Below are 27,250 nucleotides of genomic sequence, written 5' to 3' on the forward strand. Positions count from 1 at the left end.
AGGTGGGTATAAAAAGTAGTGCTTAGATTGTGTCTCTTTGGTGAATAAATAGTCCTAAGCCACCCCTGGAGGTAACGCATTTGCAGTCTTGCATGGTTTATAGTGAAAATACCAGAAGCTATATACCCCAAAAGCCAAAGACAGTTCTTGACCATGGTTTGAGGGCTGATTTGGATAGCATTAACTATGTTAGATAGGGCCATGCATCTGTGCATTGGGAGGTAGGCTCTTGCCACTACTGAATCAAGATGAGTTCCTATGAATTCTAAATTTTGCACAGTGGTCAAGGTGGACACTTTGAATGTTCCATTGTAGACCCAACTTGAGGAAGGGGTCTGTGGCTTTACAAGTTGCTCATGAAGTTACGTCCACGGAGCGACCTTTAAGAAGCTAACTATCTAGGTAAAGGAACACAAGAATTTCTTTTCTGCGGAGGTATACCCCTATTACTGTCAACTTTTGAAAAGGCCATTGGGAATAGATAAGCCACAAGAGAGCAACCTGTACTGTAAATGGTCCTGACCAAGAGGAAAACGTAGAAATCTTTTATGAGATAGATCGCTATATAGATCCTAATATGTCCTAAAGGTCAAGAGCAGAAAACCAATCCTCTTGGTGCAGTGATGCAATTTTTGCTGCAAGTGTCACCATTTTGAATTTTTGGGCCTTAACAAAGGTGTTGTTAGCCTTAAAAATCTAGGATGGGTCTCCAACCGCTGTTCTTTTTTGGAACCAAGAAATATCTGGAATAAAACTCTTTCCCTCTGTGCTGCAGAGAACCAATTTTATAGGAGAATCTATTTCCTTTCATAGCAGGTTCTCATGAGAGAGGTCCCTGAAGAGGGACAGGAAAGGGTGCTGGTAAGCAGAAGAGAAGTAAAGTGGATGGAGTGCCCTGTGGCCATGATCTCCAAAACACACATCCAGAGTGATTGACTTCCAAGCCCACTGGAAGTGGTAAAGGTTGAGAAGCGTGTGGTTTTCTTCCCTGAAACCCGTCTCTTACATTGAGGTTCATATAATCTCTGGGAGGTCGAAGATTGGGCAGGATGAGATCTTTTCATCATCAGGGACTTAAATTTTCCTCTTGTAGGCAGCTGAATCCTGAAAGAATGCAAAGTAACCCTGGAGTACTTTAACATGTGCAGAAATTCATCCGTGCTGTCAGTGAACAGCTTAGTACTATCAAAAGGGAGGTCTTCGACCATATTTTGGACCTGCTTTGGAAATCTTAGGAGCTGGAGCCAGGTGGCCCTCCTCATAACTATTACTGTAGAAATCAAACAGGTGGCAGTATCAGCAGCATCAAAGGAGGCCTGCAGAGATGTTTTGGCAAGCAACTGGACTTCTGCTGATAAATGTTCAATAAATGAGTTTAACTTGGTATAATTTGTATGACTGTGCTTCGCCATTAACACCTGGTAGGTGGCAATTCTGAATTGTAAAGTAGCTGAAAAATACTATTTTTCTACCAAACAGATCAAGACGCTTATGCTCCTTGTTGTAAGTCGTAGATTTAGCACGGTGCTGACCCCCACATTCATTAACTACGTTGACCACCAAGGAGATAGGAAACGAATGAGAAAATAAAAGTTTTGAGTCCTTAAATTGAATATAATATTTTTATGCACTCCCTTGCACGTAGGCAGAACTGTGGCCAATATGTGCCTAATAACCTTTGCGGGGTCCAGTAGGGCCTCATTAATAGTGAAGGCAATAAGAGCAGATGAAGCTGCATGAACGATGTCAAGCAGCTTATGGTGTAGCTCTTTAACGTCCTCCAGAGAGATCAGCAAAGAATTCGCAATTCTCTCGACAAGGTTCTGAAACTGCTTGAAGTCATCCACGAGGGATGGAAGAGGTGGCATAACTCCTTCATCCAGGGATGAAGAAGAGATGTCAACTGATGGAGAGACCTCTTCATTAACCCTAGCTTCCTGCTCCTCAAAGGTTTCTTCCCAAGGTTCTGGTCTCCTAGAGAGGGAGAGTGATGATAGCTTATCTTTATGACTGGTGATTCTAAAGGCCTAGAAAAATGCTGGTGACCGGCTGCCCAAAGGTCCCAATATGGCCAAGGAGGTGGTGCATATGGTATGGATGGAGGCATCCATGGGTATTCATACCAGCGAGACAATACTTGTGCCCATCTCTGACAAGTGGTACCAATCTCCTCAGACACCTCTGGAACAGAACCTCACTAGGACCAGAGGGAGAGCTTTTAAACAGACATTTGGGAGACTGAGGCAAGATCATCAGAATCCGCCTCTTCCAAATCACTCTGCAGCAGTGCACTGGAAGAAAGGTCAAACCATCAGTACCAAGTGAATGTCAGGAGATCTGGAAGACCTTGGTACTGGAGTGTACTGGAGCCACGAAATGGTGAGTCAGGCATCTCAGACACAGCAAGGGCTTAGGGAAAGCCCTACTGTTGGTAGTAGGCCTGCGCTGAACTAATAGTGGCTGAGGGAGTTAACAATACCATGAATCTCAACTGAAGGCAATACAGAGCCTGAGTGGGCCTGAGTGGGCTTCTCCAGTACTGATTGGGAAAAGGTAGAGCTCTTCTTGACACCTTGCTCCACTGATAGTACTGATGACCCCCTCGAACCTGAAACTCTAGTCTTCAGCTCTGACAGTTCCCTGGGTATCTGAGGAACTAGCAACCTCATGGGTAACTGGGTCAAAGAGCAATAAGTGCCAAAGTGGAGGAGTCATCGGAGACTGCAACTTCTTAGAAGTAGAGTCCCTACATGGAGAAACTCAAGGGATGGTCTTTGGGTGTCTTATGGGAGGAATCCTGAGTCTTCCTCTTAGATACCCTCAAAGAGTGCGGTTCAGAGATAGTAAGGACAACAGACTTACTCACATACTGGAGTACAAAGGGAGTCCCCTGGCCAGTGGCAGAGGCCAGGTGCAATGAACTCTATCATGAAGAGTTGAAGTTTAAGCTCCCTGTTTTTTCTGGCTCTAGATTTTAATGTCAGATGGAAGTTGCACTTTTGGGAAATAAAGAGATACTCAGACAACAGATGCACCAGGACTAACTCAACTGAGTTGCCTCCTGGCATGACAAGCAACATTTGACACCAGGAGATCCCAGCATGGCCTCCCAGAAAAATTATATAAACCATTACAGCTAAAAGTACTACTTAGTACTAACTACTAAAAAAAGCTAAGGGAACACAGTGGAGGTAAAACTCAACACAGACAACTGCCAAGGCTCTGTCTCAGGATGAGGAGGTTGAGAAGGAACTGAAGACTGTTCACCCATGCAGTGCTATATAACAATAAGGAGCATGAGATGAGTAACATGCATGTGCAGACCAAACGGACACCGCTCTGAGAAATCTCTGATCAAAGGTGCAAGGGGCTCAAGCAGACCTAGAATGAAGCACACATAGGGATGCTACTTGAAGAAACAGTGGTTTACAGAATACATTAGTTTTACCACATAACTAATTGGGGGATGGTCTAGATGACCTCTTGAAATCCTTTCCAGACCTTTTTATGATTTTTATATAGGATACAACTTTGCATGTAGGGGTCTCAACCCAAACACAGGAAGTCATATCTAAGAGCTATTACTCATTTATGAATGATAAAAGTGGAAATACCGAAAATAAGCAGTCTTCCAACCACCAGATATCCAAATATCACTGCCTATCATGATGAACAATACCATCTCTATATTGCCTTTTATTCTCTCCTTTCCCCAGTTTGTCTGTATGTATGCATCTGTTGGCTCTTGTTTTATACTTAGAGTATGTCTACACTGCAATTAGACATCAATGGCTGGATTGTGCCAGCTCACTAGGGCTAAGGGGCTCTTTAATTGTGCTACAGATGTTGGGACCTTTCCACCTTGCAGGGTTCCAGAGCTCAGGCTGCAGCCTGGGCCCGAATGTCTATGCCACAATTAAACAAACTCTTAGCCCAAGCCCAAGTCAGCTGGCTCAAGCCAACCACAGGGTTTTAATTGTAGCATAGACACACGAGTTCCCAGGTACTACAGTAATACAAAAATTAAAAATAAAGTATAAGAATAAAAATATTAAATGTTTTCACAAGCATGTGTCATTTCAGACAGAGGAGCCAGTCAACTGGTAATCTGGTTCCTTTTGGACCTAGGAAGATAATAAATGTGATACCCTCCCATATATTTGCTGGCATTCCAACTCAGGATAAGAACAACTATGGTATCTTGGCCCCCCTCTCCTTTTCTCATCCTCTTTCTGCTTTCCTCCCTCTAAACAGCTCATTAGTAGTAGGACTGGCTATTTCCTTTCTGGGACTGTGATAATAGCCAACTACTCTCCTCTCTGTTTCCCCATCAAATTCCCGTGGTTCTTAACAAATTTGCATATTATAATGCTTTTGAATCAAATGCTAACTTCACTCACTTAAATACAAATCTGAACCAAGTTTTGATGGGATGCATGTCTAGAGAGGGATGTGATTTTAATTACTTTTTTTAGTCCATATCAGTTTAGAAGTATGGAAGTGGTTTGAGTATGTGCTAAAGGAAAGCACTTTGATAGGATTTTAGTATCTATCAAAAATTAGCTAGCATAACCTGCATGTTTTTTAAACTTAACATACAATCTATTTTTTCAAAATGTGATAAACAAGATATTGACAAAGGAAAGAAGAGAAATGCTATTTACACTTTAAATCCTGATATAATCCATAAAAGAGTCCTTTTTAATGAATTAAGCACTAGTTTTTTGGGGGAGAGGAGGGTTAAATAAAGTCAGTAAATAAAAATGCAAGTATCAAAAGAGGAAACATCTACTGATTTAAAAAACAGGTTAGTAACTCACTTCATATGTGAAGCTTTTATAATCTTGCTGGAAAAGACTCTGAATTTAAGGCTCCTGCAGTGAGATCTTTCTAAAGGAAATGTAGAGCATCATCCAGAAACTGACTAAAAATGGCACCAGATTCCTGCCCATATCATTTTTCAGGTAACGTATTGTTGGAAATAGCTGGTGAGGTACAAAACAGAAAGCAGCTTGATACCTAGATAAAGACTGGCGCACTGCTGATTTAGTATTGTTTTGACTTGTCAACTGAAGATAAGTTATGGAAGTCATACTGTTCTATATAGGTTTTTATACTGCGCTTATCACCATAGAATCTGAGCGTCTTCCAGTCGTGCATTCAGCAATGTGACTAACATCTGTCATTAATGGAAAATGAATATGGGACATCAATGTGTCATGCTTCTAATTATACATATGGTGTAATGCTTATAAGATCACTTTTCTGACCATAACCTCACTTAAATTTAACATTTATAGTGGATTTTGTAACTGTGAATCTATGAGTAATTAGAAGGTGTAAGCAGTTGCTGGATGAGAAAGCTTATCTAATAAGTGTTTTAATATTTTTATAGCAATGAGGCATCTACTAATAAAGTATTTTTCTGTCAAATATTCCCCCAAAAATGAATAAATAAAATTAAAGAAATCTCTGTGGAAATTTGCCTTAACTTTTAGCATGAAGTGCAACCTATTTTTGTTTATAAGTTTTCTTTGGTACTTATCACCATAGTAATGGAACTCCTTGAACATATTAATCAATTTATCCTCAATATCTCTATGAGATAGGAAGTACATCAATTTTACAGATTTAAAACTGAAGCACAAAGTTACCTAACTTGCTCTAGGTCAAACAGGAAATTTGTGGCAGAGCCCAGATCTCCTGAGTTCCAGTTCAGTGCTTTAAACAAGACCATTCTTGCTATTACAGTCTTTATGACATACAGGTAAGACTTTGGATATAGTTCTTCCCTCCCCATTAAATTTCCAAGTCAAATTTTGGAATAATCCCCCATTCCTCTCTCATACACTCTCTTAGATATTTTTCATGAAGGCAAGAGTTCTGAAAGATCTGGTTACCTAGATTAAGTATTTGGGAATTTGTTTTGATTGAGTATCGCTTTGTTAAAGACTTGATCATTTTTGCCTCCCTAGTACATAAAAGTTGCAACCAGCAAGTAAAATATAAGCTAAGTACCTGTTGAGTACAAAATTAGAAGAAAAGAGCATAAAGAGGCTCCATTCATTTCCTTGGCAAGCATAACCGAGCATAGCTATTTCCCAGGCCAATCTACCTAGCCCAGCACCAGGTACCAGGATATTAACTTTGGAGGGATCCCTGCAACAAAACAAAAATAGTAGTTAAACCTTTATCCAACATGTCTTAATAGAATGTCTATGGGTCTGATCAAATATTGTGTTTTTCATATATTTAAACAGAGATAATTCCACAAGAATTTTCATTTATATGTTAGGATTTCTCTGAAGACAAATCAGACTAGTTGTGAACAGATGTCCCAGGGGAAAAAAACATATTGTAAAAGAACAAGTTATAGAATCTCAGAGCAATCTATTGTTTAGCATAATAAAAAAATCTATAAGCAAAAAGTCTAATTTTGAAAATAATGTTCACACTGAATAAAAGATAAAATAATTCACTTAGGCAATCCTTAGCTGCAATGTAATACAAAATTAAAAGACAGCTATTCTTCAAATAAATAGTTTCTTTAACTTTTTAAACTATCACTGTAAAAAACAAATGTATTTGTTTGTGAAGGTGCCTGGCAAAAGAAAAAAATTGGTTTGTGCCCTTTTTTGCTTCTCTTGATGCACAGTCACAATCTACAAAGTTTTTAAACATTAGATAATTCAGGTCTTGTTTACCCTATCTTTTCCTTAAGGATTATGGACAATTGCAGACCTAGTAGGGTTTGACACCAAAACACAAAACAAATGAAACCTTATGAATTGACATGGAGGTATTCAGACTATTAAAAACGTCTGTTAACATATTTAACTCAAGTACTTTTTAACAGAGTAAGCACCCCCTTTTATTAAAGCTTGAAAGAGCTCCCAATCCATATTTACATCATGCAGGGAGTCTACCAATAAAAACAGAAAAGATATCACTTGATATTCCCAATGTTTCTAGAATAAAACAAGCAGACAAAAATTGAGGAAGAGGGAGAAACTTTCAAGGCCTCTTTTTTATATGTCGTAAAAGCAAAAAAGTGTGCACTCAACTTCTTCCTCCCCCCTTTGCAAGTTATCTTTAAGTCAAGAAGTCATTATATGGATACAACTAAGACACTTTAAAACAGCATCTGACAGGTATGAAGGACATAACCCCAATTTTCAAGATGTGGAAGTGGGTGAAAATGAAACACAGTCTTCAGAATATTGAGAGCCAGGTGGCCAGAATGGGCACAGAGAACTGGCATGGCAGGTTTCCAAAGCATAAACAGGAGTGGAGAAAAATCAGTTAACTTTGGAAAGAATGACCTTCAAGAGACATATCCAGAAGGCAGCGAAGAAAGTGCTGACCAGTTTTAAAGATTGGTCTTCTTTTAAAAAGGCCATGTACGCACAATGTAGCTGTAGCCATGTCGGCCCCAGGATATTAGAGACACAGGGTGGGCAGAGGTAGTATCTTTTATTGGACCAACTTCTCTCTCTCTTACCTATATAAGTTGGTCCAATAAAAGCTATTACACCTCACCCACCTTAAAAAGAGACCACACAGACCAGCAAAAAAAAGTTTTACAAACCTGTTCTGTAATACTTGTTCTTCAAGATGTGTTGCACATGTCCACTCCGCTTCAGGTGCAGGTGTGCACAGGGCACTGTTGGAGAATTTTCTCTCAGGAGTACCTATCAGGTTGGCTCATGCGCCCCCTGCTATCCTGAACTTCTGCTTGGTAGCATACAGGGTGGAGCCACCCAATCCATTCAATTCCTTCTTACTGGAGAGAATGATATAGGAGGGGATGGAGGATGGCTTGTAGAATGGATACATGCAACATATGTCTCCTCTTCCTGGGAGTTAACCAGAAAGCATCCAGACTGGAGAGCCTGCAGGCTGGGGAGAAGTCTGTGGTCGAGAGAGAGACCAGATTTGGATCCAGTGGTAGAGTCAGCAGACCTTTGACTTAGAGGAACAGCAGAGTGGAAAACCAGGATTGCCGAGGTCATGCTGGAGCTGTAAGTTTGACTTAAGCATGGGCCTGCCACATTTTCAAAAATATTCTTGGTGTGAGAGTGGGAGTGGAGCAACAGAAAAGTGTCCATGAGGGATCCTGGACTGTGACCTTGTTGAGAACAAAACCAATTACACTTCCTGCTGACTTTCCTTGCAAAGAGGTCTACCTGGGGAGTTCCCTACAGCCACAAAATGGATATAGGAATGTCCTGATGGACAGACTACTTACTCATCATGACTGGTAAATTATCTTTTTAACCAGTCTGCCAGACCATTCTTCACATCTGGAAGGTGAGGCTTTGAGGTTGATTGAATTGATGATGCACAAGTCTCACAGCTTGAATGACTCTTTGTGTAGTAGAGTCAACTGGGTCCTTCCTTTTCTGTAAGTACATGTAGACTTCTTCTCTCGATATGAGGAAGATTGACAAGCCAGTTGAATGGCCCTCAATTCTCTGATGTTTATATGCAGTTAAATCCTGTGTAAAACTATAAAACTCGGGTCTGAAGAGAACACAGGTGAGACCTCCTGCCTGAGAGCAGAAGCATCTGTAACTAACATTAAAGCTGGTTGAGGAGCAAACGTCACCCCCCCACACACCGCAAACACACACACACACACACACACACTTGAAGGATCTGTCCACCAGCCCAGTGTGGCCAGAACTTAAGTGGACATTTGCACCACCATGTCTAGAGGGTGATGAATTGGCAAGTAAACTGATGCCAGCCATCCTTGCAGTTTCCTGAAATGGAGCCTGGCATGCTGGACAACATAAATACATGAGGCCATACTCCCTTGAGGCAATTTCACACTGTCAAGTGGGATGAATCTATGCCAACACCATCTGGAATTGTAATTGAGGGACAAAGGCCTTGGCTTCTGTACAGTCCAAGACCACTCCTATGAACTCTATTTTTAGTACTGGAGACAGGATTGACTTCTCTGCACTGATGAGCAACCCTATGGTATCGAAGATGGACTGGACGACAGTCACGCTGGACAGCACCTGAGTCTTAGACTGGCCTCTCACCATCTAGTTGTCCAGGTAAGGAAACACTTGACTTAAAATCCTGATTTTATGAGAAATGCCACCACCACCACCACATAGTTTGTGTATACACATGGAGCTGTGGACAGGCCAAATGGTAGGCATGCAAATTGGTAATGGCAGTGGTTGATCATAAACCTCAGAAATTTCCTGGGGTTCTACTAGTGATACACTGCCGCATGGAAATATGCGTCTTTCAAGTTGAGGGCAGCACACCAGTCTCCAAAAAAGGGATAATGGAAGCCATCATGGCCATGCAAAAACATCTTTTTCAGAGATGTCTGCTAAGCTGTCATAGGTCCAGTATGGATCTGAGGCCTCCTTTTGTTCTGAGATCAGGAAATAGTGGGAATAAAACCCCTTTCCTCTGAGTAACTGCAGAACCTCCTTTATGGCTCCCAAATGGAGGAGAGATTGCATCTTCCAAAGCAGAACTTCCTGGTCAGAGTGATCCCTGGAGAGAGAGATTGGGAAGGGCTTGAATAGGGGAATCAGACAGCAAGTGTGTGTGGTGGGGGGGAGGGGGATGGGGGGGAGGGTAATAGGTGCCTATATAAAACAAAGCCCCAAATATTGTGACTGTCTCTATAAAATTGGGACATCTGGTCACCCTAAGCTTGGAAGAGGGGGATAGAAATGCACTAAAGGTGTATTCCAATTCCACTGTGCTTAAGCTCCACTGGTCTGCGGTGATTTGAGGCCAAGCACTTAGGCAAGTAGATAGCTAGTTGGTAGACAGAAGGGTGGGATAGGCTGGCACAATTAGTATGCTGTCCTTGACAAACGTTAAAATATTTGCTTGGAACACCTCGTCTGTCTGGATGAACTAGAAGCTGCTGCAGAAGAAGGGGGAGATCTTTTCCTATAATCTCTGGGGTTTTTTCTCCTGGGGTCATGGTGGCGAGGACTGAAAGCAAGTAGTGGTGTGGTTACTGGGGACAAAACTGCTTTTAAATGCCCAAATATCTGAGAGCCACACTGGTGTCCTTCAGGTTATGCAGCCTGCCAGTCTGCTCAAAGAGCGATGACCTCTCATAAGGCAGGTCTTGTATGGTTTGTTGGACCTAGAGGGAAACCTGATGACTGGAGACATGAACATCTGTAAATCACAATGGCTGATGCTGTGGCCCAATTACCAGAGTTGGCAATGTCTACCCGCATCTGAAGTGAGGTTCTAGCCACTAATTTACCCTCCTCAACAAGGCAAGAAATTCCTGTTTCACATTCTCTGGCCATCGGTCTCTAAATTTTAATATTCTGTACCAGAACTTGAAGTCGCAGCACCCTAACAATCCCTGCAGTTAGCAATCCTGAAATGTAGGCCAGCCATTGAATAAAGCTTTCTGCTGAACACATCAAGTTTGAAGACAAAGGCTTCTACAAGGTAGGTAACTGTTGCCCCAGCACTCTCACTGGCGGCTGACACTACCAGCAACCCGGAGAGAGGTGGGTGTAGAAGATGCTTGAACCTTTGAGAGGGTACATCATATCTGCGCTCAGCTCACTTTCATGTGGAGGGAAGAAAAGATAGAGTCTGTCACAGAACATTGGTGGGCTCCAGGATAGCTTCATCAATCAGAAGCGACACCCAAGAAGGTCCTGCAGTGGCTAAAATGTCAGCCTGTGGGATGATTTGCAAATCTCTTCAGCTGGATATTCAAGGCAGAAGCCATCCTTTTTAGAAGAGCCTGATGGGCTCTATATTCATCGTCTCTATTGTGGATACAAGAAGTGGAGGGAAACGGCACAGTACGTGACACATATGAGTAGACCTCTTAGTCCGAAGAGACATCAGCTTCTTTTGATTGGGGGGGAGGGGGTGGGAAGTGGGGGGCTATCTGTGCCAGTGATCAGCGTTGGGAGCCTGGGGATGACCGTCCTGGAAAAATCATTGCTGGCTTTCCTCTCCATAGCACTGTATGATCAGCCACTCAGATATTCAGAGATGCCCACTGTACTGAATGTAGTACTGTAGTAGGTGGCAAAGTGTGGTCTGCGTAATACCAGCAACACCAGTACCAAGAGGCTGAACAAGTCCCTGGTCACAGCAAATGCTCCCAAGTTGATGGCACCAGGATAGGCTCCAGTTGGTGGGTTAAAGCAGATTGCATTGATTAGCTCGACGATGCCACTTCAGGGGGCCAGCATCAATAGTCCTGTCTCAGAAGATAAGTGCCTCGGCTTCAGACTATTTCCATTGTTTGCATGCCCGTCAGCCTTTAGTACAGGGGATCAGACAACTTGTGATGTTTCTTTCTCAGCTATGGGGAAGACAACCAGTGCTGGGACTCCGCCAGTTTAGGTGGAGCGCTCCTCACTGAGGTCAAAATGCTTGGAATAGGTGCCAAGAAGGAAGGCTCTGATGGTGGAAGCAGAGCTGACTCCATCAGGAGAAATTAATGTCTGGCTTCCCTGTCATCTTTGTTCTACGTTTAAAGTCCCTGAAAATTTGACATCGATCTCTGACATGCGACTCCCCATGACACTTCAGGCAACCAAAGTGGGGGTCCCTCACTAGCACTGATTTCTTGCAGGAGTGGCAATGCTTGTATCCTGGTGACTGAGGCATGCCTTGGCAATTGTTAACGGTATTCAGAACAGGAACTATATGTTTAAAAAGAAAAACAGTAGAAAGAAAACTTAACTATCACTAATTAACACTATAAGCTACCAATCTAGTACAAATGGATATTAACTACATACAAACAGAAGGAAAAAACTTGCAATAGCAAGACATTCTAATCACCTTCATAAGCAGTAAGAATGAACTGAAGAAAGCTAGGGTGGCTCCATCCCTTATACCATCAAGCAGCAGCAAGGGGAAGCAGAGGTCATAGCACCACTCCAATGGGTACCACTGATGGAAAAATATCTATCCACACATGCCTGAAGTGGAATAGACACATGCAATCATTCAAAGAACAAGCTCCTTTATGGTGGGTGTATTCTCACCCCCACTCTCCTAGACTGTGGGGTCTTCTATAGTGAAATCCCAGTCTAGTTGCTTTTTTTAAATTTAGTTCTTAGGGTTTTTTGTTACATTTTCAGTCTCTTCCATTATTGGTTGCAGGGGAGCAAAAGATGAAGGTTATATCCCAGCTACCTGTGTGTATTATGCAAGAGACATTTTCTCCTCTCTATTTCGCTCCTACAAAAAAGCAGCTAGGAGAAATAGAAAAGTGGACCAGCAAACATAAATCCCAACATCTGTGAATGTAGCAAGATGGATTTATGACAGGATAATCGATCAGAACGCAAGTATTTTAGAAATGGGCTAAACCTAATCCGCTTATAGGGAAAAGTTAAGTTAAAGCACCATATTCCAGATGCTTTCTCCAATGGTGGGGGCCTCTCACCTCAAATGTTCTCCTCATGTGGCTCTGGGTCCCAATGGCTATCCAGAGAGTATCAAAGGCATCTCTCTTATTCCTCACTATTTATATCCATTTGTTATGGAAGGTTCTAATATTATGGTTTGTCTACATAGGAGATTTTTCCAGTTATATCAGTATAATTCTCCTGTGTGGACGTTTTTATTCCTCATTAAGTGTGGCTTTTTTCAGTTTAGTTTAAACTGCTTCTAAAATGTCATAAACTAAACTGGAAAAAAGCACTCATACCAAAGAGTGTCCACATAAAGTTATACCAGCACACCTTTAACACTTAAAAATTACACCCTACTTTATACTGGTAAAACTTCACTGTGGCAATACAATCCATTACAAATAATTAGGTTTATATTGCTGGCTCCATAGGCTAACAAGGGCTGGGAGTGATACAGCGATGATGTACTCCATTCAAGAACTAGAGTGGTGGCGACAGAAGTTTTGAGGAAGTTCTTATGAGCCTCTGTAAAGGTGGAAAAGCATGTTGTAAAATGAGAGAGGATAACATAAGAAAGCACAAATCTAATTTGTGGACAATACATAGGATAAAGTGAACTGTCTCAGTGTGTTTTCAACTTTCATTGTGCTTTTGCATAAGAATTATCATGAGTTACAATTTACTGAGACAGAAACATGTTTTTGTACTATTGTTTGTTACCACTGGTAGCTGTATAATAAGCTATGATCAGGAGGTTCAGAGGGCTGGACCAATGAAGCTGACATTTTTCAAGGCTTTGGAATTTGGACTATATATAGACAAATATAAATAAAAAATGCTTTACAAGTCCAATACGACTTTATTTTATTCAAAGTTTATGTTTTCAAGATGCTTTGGCTGCTCTATAGACAATGGGCCAGATTCTGCACTGATCCTTTCAAAGGAAGCACATCATCCAAGATACAGCTCAAAGGGGGAAGGGGGCAGAGGTGGCTTTATTACATGCTTTCATCTCCTGGATTCTGGGTTGCTCAGGAGATTGGAGTGACTCTCAGAATAAGAGTATGTCCCACCAATGGGGATGCTCTAATTTACAGCAACCATCCACAGCTACCTATGGAGCTGTTCTGCAGGAGTACACAGTGTTTAATCAATCCCTCTCCTGCTCTTAGTATCAGCTCTCTGCCCACAGCATGATCCTATACTGGGGGCTGTGTAGAATGGCAGTACAGGGCCACATCTTTGCATTACACTGGAAGAATTACACAAGGGCTGAAATCTGGTCCAATATAGAGAGCAGAAAACAAGTGATGATGATATGACACCTCTGAGTGCATGGAGCTATAAATGAGTAGTTCATGTGGCTTGGGAATTTCTTTAAGAGATAAAAGATTAAACCAGCTAGGTCAGATCCTCTTGTTCATTTTCTAGACAACTGTGCAGCCTTATGAATAAAATGGATAAGAGTTTTATAATACTTGACTGTGTGAACAAATTATATACAAATTAGACTAAGTACTGCATATACAATTCCAGCTAAACAAATAATTTTAAAAAACTAAAAGGCAGCGCATTATATCTTGACAATTCTCAGACTAACAACCTTTCAACTTTGTGTATATATCACCCCAACCACTTTTAACATTTAGGTGAATCCATTAACATTACCAACCTTGACAGCATTCCTTAAATGCTATTTTCTAGGTGAGAGGCCATGTTCCTACCAGAAAATTTCATCTTCAAAGTGCACTTAGACCAGACCTCCATAAAAGAGAATGTCAGGAGAACACATGGCCATACTTGAAAGTTTTAGTATGTTCTAAACTATATATAGTTAGATAACAATCCCATTTTCTAAAGTCTGGCCAAAAGTTCTATCCACTGGTGTGATCACAAGATTCCACAGCTGATTTTCCCACCACAGGCAAAGAGAAAAAAAATTCTATCGTCACAGCACTTCATGACAATTTCTAAGAAATACTAGAAGGAAATTTTTCAGCTTCCAACTTCTCTAAGATTCCCACTCTCCAACCTTCTATAACCAACTCTGGTGGGAGGAAGGGGAAACACGACCTGCCCCATATTCAACAGCAAGAGTACCCTCCACACTGCACTCTGCTCAGATGGGGCACCTTGCATCCACCTCCATTCCTTTGCAACTTGATTCCTCCTGTGGAGGGAAGTAGCTGTTCCCCACCAACATCCAAAAAGAGGATCCAAGTTAGGGATATCCTTCTTTGCCATACAAGTTCCTTTTTCTACAGAGTAGGCAAGGATGTTAGGAAGAGAACACTGCTAGTAAGCTCCAAAAACAGATAGATGAACATACAAAAGATTAACGATATTCTGAAGCCAGAACGCTTCCAGAGTCAAAAAACCCCATAGACATGATATACAGTACTGCAGAGAGAGAAATGTATTATGTAAGCACCACTCACATTTCCATACTTAAATAGTGTTTTGAACATAGCAAATTCTTTTAAATTAATATAGTATGCATTAAAGAAATCCCACATATAGTATTAAAACAAAGATATTTGCAGTTTTATTTCACAGAAACTCAGCTGAAGTGTAACTAAGACATTATTGAGTGGCCTAACTAAACCAATGGTTAGATTCTTTTCAGTGGCAGCTAAAGGGACTAAAAACAATGCCAAACATACAACCAGCATTTTAGAACAAATATCTTGGAAATATAGCTACTGGGATGGAAGTGATATTGAATATTTTGGTGAAAAGAAAAAGCCCTTAAAACAAGAACATAGCTGTCAACTGACATCAATCTGTGCCGGATATTGCTTCCTACATGCAAGTCGAAAGTTTGACTTGAGTTTGTTGATCACAAATCAAAGGTTTTGACTTGTACCACTTCAGGCATACAGTGTTAAGACCTTAAAACACAGCGAGCTTTTCCATAGCCAGATTGAAATTTTCAAAAATTTCAACCTGACTTTTGAGGGTTAATTTTTAAAGTTAAGACCGTTACTCTTAAAGTTAGTTGACTATGATCCCTCCTTTAGTTCTGCACTGGAGACACATCTGTAGAAAAACTTCAATTAACTTGCAGTGGCTGATGCAATTTTTAATTTATTTAGTGCACCTGTTAACAGTCACTCAGAACATGTGTAAAACCTGAATCACATGTGGTGTTTTAACTATATGATTAATCCAATTCCCATAGCACTTCTGCCTTAGGAAAAGCCAAATAAACCAAGGAAACCTGGAGAAAACTGAAGTTAATTGTTTTGCATATTGTGCTAAAAGTACAAACTGGATGAAATTTGGAAGAATGCTTAAGGGAGTTTTAGACTTTGGGAAGTCTGATCCAACGTGTCTTGCTGGAAAAAGTTATCTAGGATTGACAGCTTTTTCTAACTCATAGTTCAAGGTAGGCTTTAGTCTGAAAAGTCTAAACAGCTGTTTCTAAACAAGGTGAACAACAAGTAATCCATCAAGCTTGTCTTATAAGAATAAGAAATGGGGAAATAATTTAGACTTGAAAAATTTTCAGAACTGTTTTTACACACATTTTAAAATCATTAGGAACAATTTTACTACCTCGCTCAATGCCAATAAAAGATATTTTCCACCTTCCTCTAACTTCACTGTTCTCTAAATATACCCTGAGGCAAAAGCCTGGATAGGAATTGCTCTTCTGCATTACCTACAGTTTGAGTGGTCTTCAGGGGTAGCCTTTTGTAGAGCACATTACTGTAATCCAATGAGTCAACGGTATAGATACCAAGGTCCACATCTAAAAATAAGTCATGATCTGCTAACCAACATAGGTAGGAAAGCAAGAAGACACTAATTTGGCCCTATGACCTGAAGAGTGGGGTAGAGGCAAAAAGTCACATACAGGAAAAAATTAGGATTAAGAATTCTGAAGAAAAAATTTCTCTTATATCAGTTTTTGGGCTCAAGTCCATATCTTTATTGTATCTCAAAACTATGGTCAGCTACAGCTATTTTATACTTTATATTTATATATATATTTTATATTTTAAATAAGCAGTTTATTCTGAATATGATTTCTTCACTGTTACATATTTTCCTATCAAAGCCATTTGATATAAAAACATTAGTCATGGCTCCACAGTTAAGGTTTGGGTGAGTTCTCCATTTGAAACAAAGACTTAACTTACATTATACATGAAGAATGCACTGTATCTTCCCCCAAAATTGAAACTTTTGTTCGGAGTACAGAATTTGATTCACTGTTTAAATTTAAATATACATGGATTCCAAGTAACTCCTTTCATTTGCGGGTTTACAAGTAAAAAAAAGATTGAAATTTTCCTTCTACATCATTTTTCCTCGTAGGCACAGTGCACACAAGATATCTGAGGTGAATAGCTTAACAAATATTCTCCAACTTTCATCCAATTTGGCTTTCAGACAGAAAACTGATATTCAATCAATCAGAGTTGTCCATTGCGAATTCAATTACAGGAACTGCAAGTGGTTTTGGTAGCGACACATCAACACAGCCCTCCCTACAAAGCAAAACTAAAAGAGGAATTCCATGAAGCCAAATATAAAACCCACTTTAGCCTTTAAGACAAAGACTGGTCTTACACCAACTGCTGCTCACATTTTACTAGAAAAAGCCACTAACAATATTGATTCTTGAACTGCATTAACATGACCCTGAAATTGAAACCCATATAATAATGCATAAATAGCTGCAACAAAGGGCGACTTTCTATTTTTGCCACTTTTTATGAGGGAATTTCTAAACAGAAGTATAGCGTTACTTAAAGTTGTAAAAACTAAACTTGTATCTTTTCTATAATAGTAGACATTCTTGAATCTAAAAGGGAAGGGTATTCAAGTTCTATTTTTGAAAGTGCTATACAAAAGCACTTTTTAAGAGCAGGTTGGACAGACACCTATCAGGAATGGTCTAACTAATGCTTGGTCCTGACTTGAATGTAGGGGACTGGACCAGAAGATCTATAGAGATCTTACGATTCTATGAAATCTCATCTTCCAGTAAAATCTGGGCTAAGTGATGCAGTAACATTTCACCTCAAGACAAGTTAAAAGTCAAACCAAAAAAAATTGCTGATCTCTATAGCATGGATGTTTGACTACATCAAAAACCACTTTGCTGTCTGCAATGGGTTGCAGCCCCTGCTGCAGAGAACCAAATGACAGGTAGTAAGGGGCATTTATAGGTCAGGTTGGAGGTGAACTGTTTGTATTGTATGAGGAAGCTATTGGCTGTGTCAAGCTAGCCAGAGCTATCAGTCCTTATTTTTATTAACACCAAATTTACAAATGAGATTAAAATGAAGTGTCAGTGCTGGCCACTGTTTTTCCTCATTAAAAGAGCCTCTTAAAGTTTAAAAGTTAAATGATATGACAATTGCATGGATTTAATAAGTAACTAAATCATGTATATTTACTATAATTCTTAGGATATGGATTTCGTTAATGAGTGCTTTTTTGTTGTTTTTAATTTTTACTACATTACTTTTGGTAAATAACCTAAAAAGAGTACATTTGTTACTATCTCAGAATTCATCCTACCTTCAGACACAAAGACATGCATTACTTCGTCAAGTCACTTAAGTTATGCACACAAAAACACGAGAATTTTTCAGGATGCATTGTATCTTGTGTCTGAAATCAATATTGGACCTGAACACTTGTAAACAGGATTGTAAATGCAATAAAACTATATTTGGGATGATAGAAACTTTTTAATCCTTTCCTTTCCCCTCTCACCAAGAATAACCACATTTTACTTCCCCTTCCCATACAGTATAGCCTTCTCTTGAGCTGAGACAGGTTGGACATGGATCCAGCCACAGCACTCTCAGCAGCTGCCAAATTGGAACTTTGTACCGTGCTGCTGTAGAATCACTGGGTTTAACCATATTACAAGTTTTTTAACTGTCACATAATAAAAATACTTTGAGACCTAGCTATATTGGCCCACAAGACAATACCTAATTCTGTTTGATTATTTCTAGGTTTAATGTTTTGTATTCCTAGTGTGCTACCTATCCTCTGTAGAAGCAGCCAAGCATTTTTTGTTTATGCAATTAACCTGACACTATTTGCACCTAATTTTGTTTTTAAATTCAAGCTTGCTCCCCCCATTACTTTCTATAAACTTTTTACAAGTGGCACGCAACAATGTAAGGCCTATATAGTCTCTTAAAACAAATCTTAAAAACAAAGCACTATTTACCATCTCTCTTTTGGAAAGTTCTTTACAATTTCATTAATGATTGGCTGGTAGCAGGAATCTCTCTCAGGTTTCCCCGTTTCACTCCAGTCTCTTACAAACTGTTTCAAAGTGGATTTTAATTTATCCATGTCAAACGTTGAGGCTGGCACAATCTTCCCATTTTCCTGATTAAAGTGCAAATAAAAGTTAGACAAAAAATAAATCCAGAAATTTAAGAAGTCAAACAACCTCAGCTTTGAATACTGAAACAGACATGTTGTAGAGGAGCTATAGGGGTGATTTAGTTCAGTGGTTCTCAACCAGGGGTACATGTACCCCTGGGGGTATGCAGAGGTCTTCTAGGGGATGTATCAGCTCATCTAGATATTTGCCTAGTTTTACAACAGGCTACATAAAAATCACTAGTGAAATCAGTACAAACTAAAATTTCACACAGATGATGACTTGTTTGTTCTGCTCTATATAATATACACTGAAATGCAAGTACAATATTCATATTCCAATTGATTTATTTTATAATGATATAGTAAAAATGAGAAAGCAAGCAATTTTTCAGTAATAATATGTAGGCAAGTAGTTTTTAAGTGAGGTGAAACCTGGGGATATGCAAGACAAATCAGACTCCTGAAAGGGGTACTGTAGTCTGGAAAGGTTGAGAGCCACTGGTTTAGTTGATAAAGCACTTGCCTCTCACTTCTGGGACCAGGGTTCAAGTCCAGCTTAGAATCCTATATGAAATGAGTTTGGTGGTATCAATTCAGCCCTCAATAGACCAGGGTCCACATCACAAAATCAATATATAATATAGCATAATTCAGCACAACTGGTAGTCCTTATTCAGGAAAGGACAAGGGGTGAGTTAGTATGGAGACCGAACTTCTCACTCAGAGGGAGATCCCTCCAGGTCACTGATGAGGCAGCACTGAGAAGCTCAGAGCTGCCCAGAATTGTACCTAGCCTATGGATACACACACACACACACAAAAAAAGGGGGGGGAGGGGGAAGAAAAAAAGGGGGGACTTCTGTTTCCATCACTGCCAGTCCCTTAAGCAACATAAGTGTAAAACTTCATTAAAAATAGATATGAAAAATGTAAATCAAGTAGGGGGGAAATTATGTTAAAATTTAACAGAAATATAATACCACAAAAATAGTTAACTTATCTAAACCTGTAGGTGATTTAGATTGTTGTAAACTAAAGTACTACAAAAATTATTATTTTTGGTTAATGCAACCAAGTGAAAAGTCAACTTTAAAAAATAACTTGGGTGGAGTTAGAACTTCACTGGAGTTCTATCACACTAATTTGTTACTTAGAGTGATTTATTGACATTTGCCATAGCAGACTTAAGGACTGTTCTCCTGAGAGATTAACTACACCTCAATATAGAAAAAAAAGCCAAAGATCCCTTTATTTGAAAAACTATACAATATAATTCATCAGGCCTATAAGACATGCAAAAGTGAGGGGCAGGGTAATTAAGCAAATATGAATTCATAAAGAGGGTGAGGGAGAAAAATGAAAATCTGAAGTGAGGAAAACAAACTAAAAATGTACAGAAATTTTTACTTCTGAAATATAAAAAGAGTCCAGCTTTAACATACATCTTCTCCATATTCTTTATTTTCAAACATATGTTTGCACTCATTCACAATGGTCTGTAGGATCTCCTGATTATGATCAATGCATTTCCGAATCTTGTCCAGATGAAGAAGGAAGTGAGGAAGTAGGTTCTGTTGGTTAGCTGGGAGAGATTTAAACTGTCTCTCAGTTCTGTTCACTTGCTCATGCATGTTAGTTCTAGAAAATAAAAAAGTTAAAGTCTGTCAGTGTTTAGCATCAACTACAAATGCAAAGAATCCACATTTGAAGATAGCTATAAACTGGGGTATCATAACTCCTCCATCTTTACTTGAAACTCTTAGATCTCATTTTGCAATAATCCTCTAACCAAACCAAAAACCTCACTTCTTAAAAATTTTATAGAGAATGTAATTTTAGACCGCAAATTATGAAGCAGTTCTATATCCCCAGAACTGTGAACATTAGTGTCACCATCAATGACACTAGTTCACAAACAGAAGTTTACAATGGTTTTAATACCAGTAGAAATTCACTGATAGACACGGATTGGAAAAACAGCTTGAAAATATCAAGCTTTTAATTCTGCATTGAAACAGTAAAGAAAATAACATTAGAATAATATAAACTATGCTGCATAAAATACAAGGAACTCACTTAATAATATCACAGTAAGGACTGTTGTCAATATATCTACTTGAACCATGATCCTGCAAAGACTTATGCACGTGCTTACTTTTTCTCACTGAATAGTCCAATGAAATCAACAGAACTACTCACAACATGGAAAGTTAAGTATGTGGGTAAATCTTTACACAACTGAATTTGATCCCACGTGTTCATACTTAAATGTTCTATTAAATAATTTCATTGTAACTATATAGGATAACATATTGCTATCTTGGTTTTGAATTCACAATTTTCACATCAATGTAATTTAAGAGTATTCTATAGAAAGTTTAAGAACATACAATAAGAATGGACATACTGGGTCAAACCGATGGCCCATCTAGCCCAGTATTCTGTCTTCTCACAGTGGCAGATGCCAGATGCTTCAGAAGGAATGAACTGAACAGGGCAATTTAGTGAGTGATCCACCCCATCATCCAGTCCCAGCTTCTGGCAGAGGTTTAGGGACGCCCAGAACATGTGGTTGCATCCTTGACAATCTTGTCTAATTGATGCACTTATCTAATTATTTTTTAACCTTATTTATACTTTTGGCCTTCACAACATCTACCGGCAACAAGTTCCACAGGTTGACTGTGCTTTGTGCAAACCTGCTGCCTGTTAATTTCTCTGGGTGACCCCCTATTCCTTATGTTACATGAAGGAATAAATAACACTTCCTTATTTTCTTTCTCCACACTATTCATGATTTTAGAGACCTCTATCATATCTCCCCTTAGTTGTCTCTCTTCTAAACTGAACAGTCCTAGTCTTTTTAATCTCTGTTCACACATGGAGGCTGCTCCACACCACTAATCATTTTTGTTCTCTCTCTCTGTATTTTTTCCAATTTTTTTTTTTAGATGGGGCAATCAGAAATGCACGCAGTATTCAAGATATGGGCATGTCACAGACATGTATATAGTGGCATTATATTTTCTGTCTTATTATCTATCCCTTTCCTAAGGGTTGCTAACATTGCCAGCTTTTTTTTTTTTTAAAGTCACGTAGACATTCACTCCTCTGAATTAGACGTCACTTCATTCACAGTTTACATGGTACAGTTTATAAAAAAATAAACCTATTTGAAACATGTTTTATTGACACTAGTTTTTGAACATGTGGCCCATTTCAACTCAATCTGGTTAAAGCTCTTTGAAAAGAATTGTAGAGGTGGTCCTACAATTTAAAGACCATGAATGGCGCCTTATGTTGTCGAGACAAGACAACTACACTATAACGACCCCAAATGTTAAATCAGTCAATTGAAGTATAAAAAGTATAATGTGGATCATAACATCCCAAATCTGTTTCATGTATTTATGCTTGCTAAAAGATTCTAGAATGGTGGAAGACTGAGTTTTCCAAGATATGTCACAGATGAGCATATAAGCAGCTGTTTTCTCTAGAGCAGTGGTCCCCAAATGTTTCCTCTCATGTCCACCCTTACCAGTAATCCATGCCCCCCAGGCCGTGGCCGAGAGCACGGGGACCAGAGCAGGGCTGAGTGGCACGCTCCCTCCTCGAAAATGACCCAGGCCCCACCATGCCCCCACGAGATGTTCCTCCGTGCCCGCCTACAGATGCCCACCCCACAGTTTGGGGACCACTGGTCTAGACCATTGGTTCTCAAACTGGGGATCAAGACCCGTCAGGGAATCACAAAGTCATTATGTGGGGGACACATAACGTGAGCCCCAACCCCGGCCAGGCATGGGGCTGTGAGCTCGGAGCTCTGCCACACAAGGAGCTATAAGCCTCCCTGCTTCCTCCTGGCAGAGAAACGTGGGGGCAGGGGGCACAAGCAGCCGTGATACACAGATACTGCTCATCTCCCCCGCCTCCCACATAAACTTTCCTCCACGCCTGCTATGGGGCTGTAAAGGAGGGGACAGGGTGCAACACCAGGGCTCCCTGCATCAGGTCACTTTGAACATCAGGAGCTGCTGCTCTCTGTCCTCTCCTTACATAGTCCAGCTACGGAAAGTGATCTGGATGCAGAGAGAGCCCTGACTTTGCTCCTTACTAGCCCCCCACATAGACCCCTAGGGATGCTCAGAGGAGTAGCATTCAAAGCTGGAGCAAGCAGCAATACCAGGTCAGTTTCCCTAGGTGGACCTAGGGGCAAAGAGGGGAGAGTGCAGGAGTTAGGGGTGAAGAGGAGAGTGGGGAGCCCGTGAGAGCTAAGGGCAAAGAAGGGAGTAGGGAGTCTGCAGGGAGCTGCACTCAGAGGCTTGCTGTGTGAAAGGGGTCACCAAGACAAAAAGTTTGAGAACCACTGCTCTAGACCATTTCCTTTTGGTTTAATCTATTAGATGTGTCTTCTCTGTTCTATGCATTCAACTAGAAAATTATTTTTGAAGCTCTCCTCTAGCTTACTGTTTTCTAAGGGACATAAAGCACTTTTCTGGTAGGAAACCAAGCTCAGAAGTTTGTTATATCCTTCAACCTCAGTATTGAAAGTGTGCTGTTAACAGGCCTGATTTTTGCAATGTTTGGATACTCTGTAAATATCCATCTCAACGGTCAAAATAAACTTTCGTTAACAGTTGCGTACTTTTTACATTTCTTAACCAATACTCGATCAGGTTCCTTTTAAAAAGCAGAAATATATATTGCATTTTATCTCCACTAATGAAGCAACTCTGTCATAAGGGGATGTTATGAAACCTCTCAATGGCATTTCAACTGTTTCTCCAGCTAACAAAGAACCAGCTTGACCAACTTCCTCTGCTGTCGCTTTGGCACATGCACTTGGTTCCACTTCTAAATAGTTGGTTTTTTTATTTCCAGTTATCATACGAAAAACTAGAACCCACTGTCGTGGGGAGAGGAAAATATGGGGAGCGCACCCACAGGGAGGGGATCGCATGGGAGGAAATGGGCAGAAACGGAGGCTCCACCCTGGCTGGGGGCGCTGGGGCTGGGAGGTGAGGAGACCCTGCCTAGGACTGGGGAGGTTCCGGTGCCGTCTCTCGGCGGAGGGACACAAGACCCGGCCTAGGGCTGCGTGGGGGTCCCGTCTCTCCGGCTCGGGGGGTGGGGAAAGACCCGGCCCGGGGACGTTCTCGACTCTTAGACTCAGGGCGCGGGAGACCCGGCGTGGGGGGGGGGTGAGAGTGGTCTCGGCTCTCGGCAGCCTTCCGCGGGGCAGGTATCGGTTACCCGTAGTATCGGAAGGCGTTGATAATTCTCCGGAAATGCTCGCCCTCCAGCCGCTCCTCCTCGTCCTCATTCGTCCCGGCCGCCGTCCCCTGCTCCGGCTGCTGTCGCCTGCGCAGCTCGCTGCTGAACGGAACCTCCCCGTCGCCGCGGCCTACCCGTTCTCGCCACGGCCGCTGCTCCCGCGCCTCCTCCTCCCCCCGTTCCCTCTGCTGGCCCCCCTTAAGCATCGCCTCCGCCGGGCCACGGAGCAGCGACTGCACCTCCCAGGACAGCCAGGCCGCATGCGGCCGACAACTCACGCTGCGCCCGCTCGCCCGCCCGCTTCGGACTCGCGAGAGAGCCGGCGCACACTGCCGCCTGAGCACTCGCTTCACGTGACGAAAGGGGCAGGGCGCCCGCCCTCCAACGGCCATACGCAATGGGCCCGGCCCGCGCGCAGCCGCAGAACAGCCCTCTCCCACTAGCTCGGGAGTTCTCCTGAGACAGTGCAAGAAGGGTCACACTGTAGAGCAGGGGCGATCACCAGCACCACCACTGCCCTCAACTGGCGGGAACCAAAGCTGCTGCTGCTGCTGTTCCCCCTCCTCCCCGGGCTGCTCTAGTCAGTGCCATGGAGAGCAGGAGCAGCTGGACTCTGTTAGAAATAATCAAACAGGTTGTCCCGGGGGTGAATTAGGGCGACGGAACACTTTAGTGCCCGCTCGTTCCACCTAGACAACACGAGTGAGCAACGAGGGGGTTACTTTACAATCCTTTTATCCATAACAGTATGTAACTGTGTCCATTTCCAGCAATTCCCCATAGACCCTTATTTGGTTACATTGACACCTATAAAATGAATATTAACAACTACATAATGAATACAATTATACCCGCCCGATTTGTTGTTTACAGATTACCATACAGAGGTCAGGCACATCATCTTAACGCCTATAAATTTTACACTAACATTCTTTGAAGTAAAGGCATGCCAGGAGAGAAGGAAAATAATGCTTTCTTTCCACCAAAAGACCTTGCACAGGAATGCCGATAAACTTATCCCCTGTGCAGATGGTCAGGAAAGGAGGAGAACAAGAGAGATAACAGACTCTAACTAAAAATCACAGAAACAAGATTTGCCCTTGTCTTGACCCCGTTCCTTGTAATTTAGACCTGGATACTTGAACAGCTTTTAATTCTTTACTCTCCTACACTCCCCTACTCTCTTTCAAAGAAAGGCCCAGAAGCCCATCCTTCCCGCACACTGGCCAGTGGTTCAGGAGGCCCTGGCTCTAAATGGACCAATGCCTTGATCCACCGGTCATGCTACGGGGAGTCGAGGCAGGCGGGTTACTGACTGGACAATATGCCTAAAATTACAGGTCTGGCTTTCGGGGAGAGGCTAGGATGGTGCAAATTTTTGAACATCCCATGGCCGTAATTAAAAAAACAACTAATATGATTAATAGTCCTACAACATGAGTAATACGACTGAGGAGCGAATGAAAGTCTGTTAAGCCTGTTTGAAGGGCACGGGCTACATCAGTCCAAGCACAGTCAGCAGGCAATTTAGTGGCTAGTTGGAATGCATTGGTTCCTCGGAGGGCCTGGGCTTCCAAAACCTGCATTCTGTGTTGCTCAATTTGGTGTTGTTTTAAAAGCTGTGTCAGGAGGTCCCAATTGATCCAGGAGAGTTCTGGTATAGCCTTAGTCCAGTTAATTCCGGTTTGGAATTATTGGGTGTCCTGCTATATTAAGCTGTTTTATGGCCGGTATGCGGATTTGATAGGTGGAGTTTCCCAGTTGCAGGGAAAAGTTTCCTGGTTCAAACCCCACCCATTCCACATACCTTCCATCCTTTAGCCCCTGACCATTGAGCACGGCTGATCCCTCCCAGCAGATGATAATTCCCTGGTCCACCCAGTGCTGAGGGGATACTGGTTCTATACATTGTAATGGTGGTGGTTCTTGTGACCATCCTTCCCAAGTGTTACCTTGTCCTGCCCAAATTAGTCCCATCTGTGGATAGTATACCTCTGGCCCAACCAGAAACCGTGTGTTGTTTGTTCCAACCCGCACCTGCCACACCGGCTCTCGGGACCATCCCCATTTGCACCCACCTCCGAAACCTGCTTGCAGTAGGGTCCCTCTAGCTACTCCTTTGATATTGAGAGTGCACTGAGCTAGAGTACAGCCCCTAAGGGTTGTTCACCAAGTGACTCTGAAAGGCCAATAGTTTTTTAATTGCTTTTCTACATTGGTACCTTCTAGTCCAGAAGGCCATACCCCCAAACGGGCATCCCGTAAGAGGTTTACAAAATGATCTGTTAGAGTTTGCTGGACCTGGTCACAAGCCCCTCCTCATAAAATAGTTTTGACACTTTTTACCAAATCTGTTATAAGACTTTTGGTGAGGTTTCCAAGGGCTAAAATAACCGTTCCCAGCAGGTGGTCGGTGAAGCTTAGTGCAGATCCCTGCAATATCTTCCCCCCACCCATTTAGCAGCCCCAGGGCATATTCCAGGAGTTGGACTCGAGCTGCTGAGTCAGATTCTTGTAAAGAGTTCCACCCTTCCCACAAATAGTTAACCCCTGCTGAGTTTGTAATTGCCCACAGCAGCATTTATTCTCCTACTTTGGTAAATTGGGAACAATTAGCAATGGTGTTATTCAGAAACCAATCAGTGGGGAACAAGGTTGTCCGGATGTATTAAGGACTATAGGTCTTTGAAGCAGGGTAGGCCACCAGGGAGACGGTTTGGTAAGGAGGGGGAGATGTGGGGGAAGGGAGAGGGCCAATCACAGTGCATTTCCTTTCAATCTGGGAGTGGGTAGTATGACAGATCCAATTAAAGGGTGGAAACCCTGCCCGAAGAGTTTAATGGAATCCAAAGGGTGTGACACTCCTGTCAGATGCCCAAGCACCCCAGACCATTGAATCATTTGTTTGTTTGGTTAAAGCAGGGGGAAAGGTACATTCTCCAGCATAAATGAGGACTTGGATTGTTTGTGTCAAGTGCTCTGAGTGAATATTTTGCCCCCACCCCCGCACTTGAACTGTCCATATTGTTCCTCTGCTTGCTAAAGTATAATGAGAAACATTATGCATTTTTAAGGAGCCATTATTAAACCATTCAATGATTTGACTAGTTAGGCCATGCCTGCTCCACAGATAGGTTTGGCACCGTTTTTCGATGATTTTTGGGTCTGGGAATGGTGGGCTGTGAGACGAAGAGGGGAATGCAGCTTGGCAGGGG

The 27,250-nt window shown here is 41.6% G+C and overlaps 1 protein-coding gene across 1 annotated transcript in view; it reads right to left on the reverse strand.

Annotated features, from left to right (window-relative positions):
* The window catches only part of CARNMT1 (carnosine N-methyltransferase 1), a 36,934-nt gene extending 12,447 nt beyond the window's left edge, over nt 1-24,487 (reverse strand). The window contains exons 1-4 of the mRNA XM_067568448.1: nt 24,015-24,487; nt 20,204-20,399; nt 18,598-18,761; nt 6,019-6,159 (exon numbers count right to left, since the gene is read on the reverse strand). Of these exons, the coding sequence (XP_067424549.1) occupies nt 6,019-6,159; nt 18,598-18,761; nt 20,204-20,399; nt 24,015-24,427 (914 nt within the window). The 5' untranslated portion in view covers nt 24,428-24,487. The remainder of the gene's footprint in view (nt 1-6,018; nt 6,160-18,597; nt 18,762-20,203; nt 20,400-24,014) is intronic.
* Between the last annotated feature and the right edge of the window lie 2,763 nt (nt 24,488-27,250).

Source organism: Emydura macquarii, unplaced genomic scaffold (genome assembly GCF_026122565.2).
Source record: "Emydura macquarii macquarii isolate MOO-44397 ecotype Brisbane River unplaced genomic scaffold, CSIRO-AGI_Emac_v2 contig_2897, whole genome shotgun sequence".
Taxonomy (NCBI): Eukaryota; Metazoa; Chordata; order Testudines; family Chelidae; genus Emydura; species Emydura macquarii.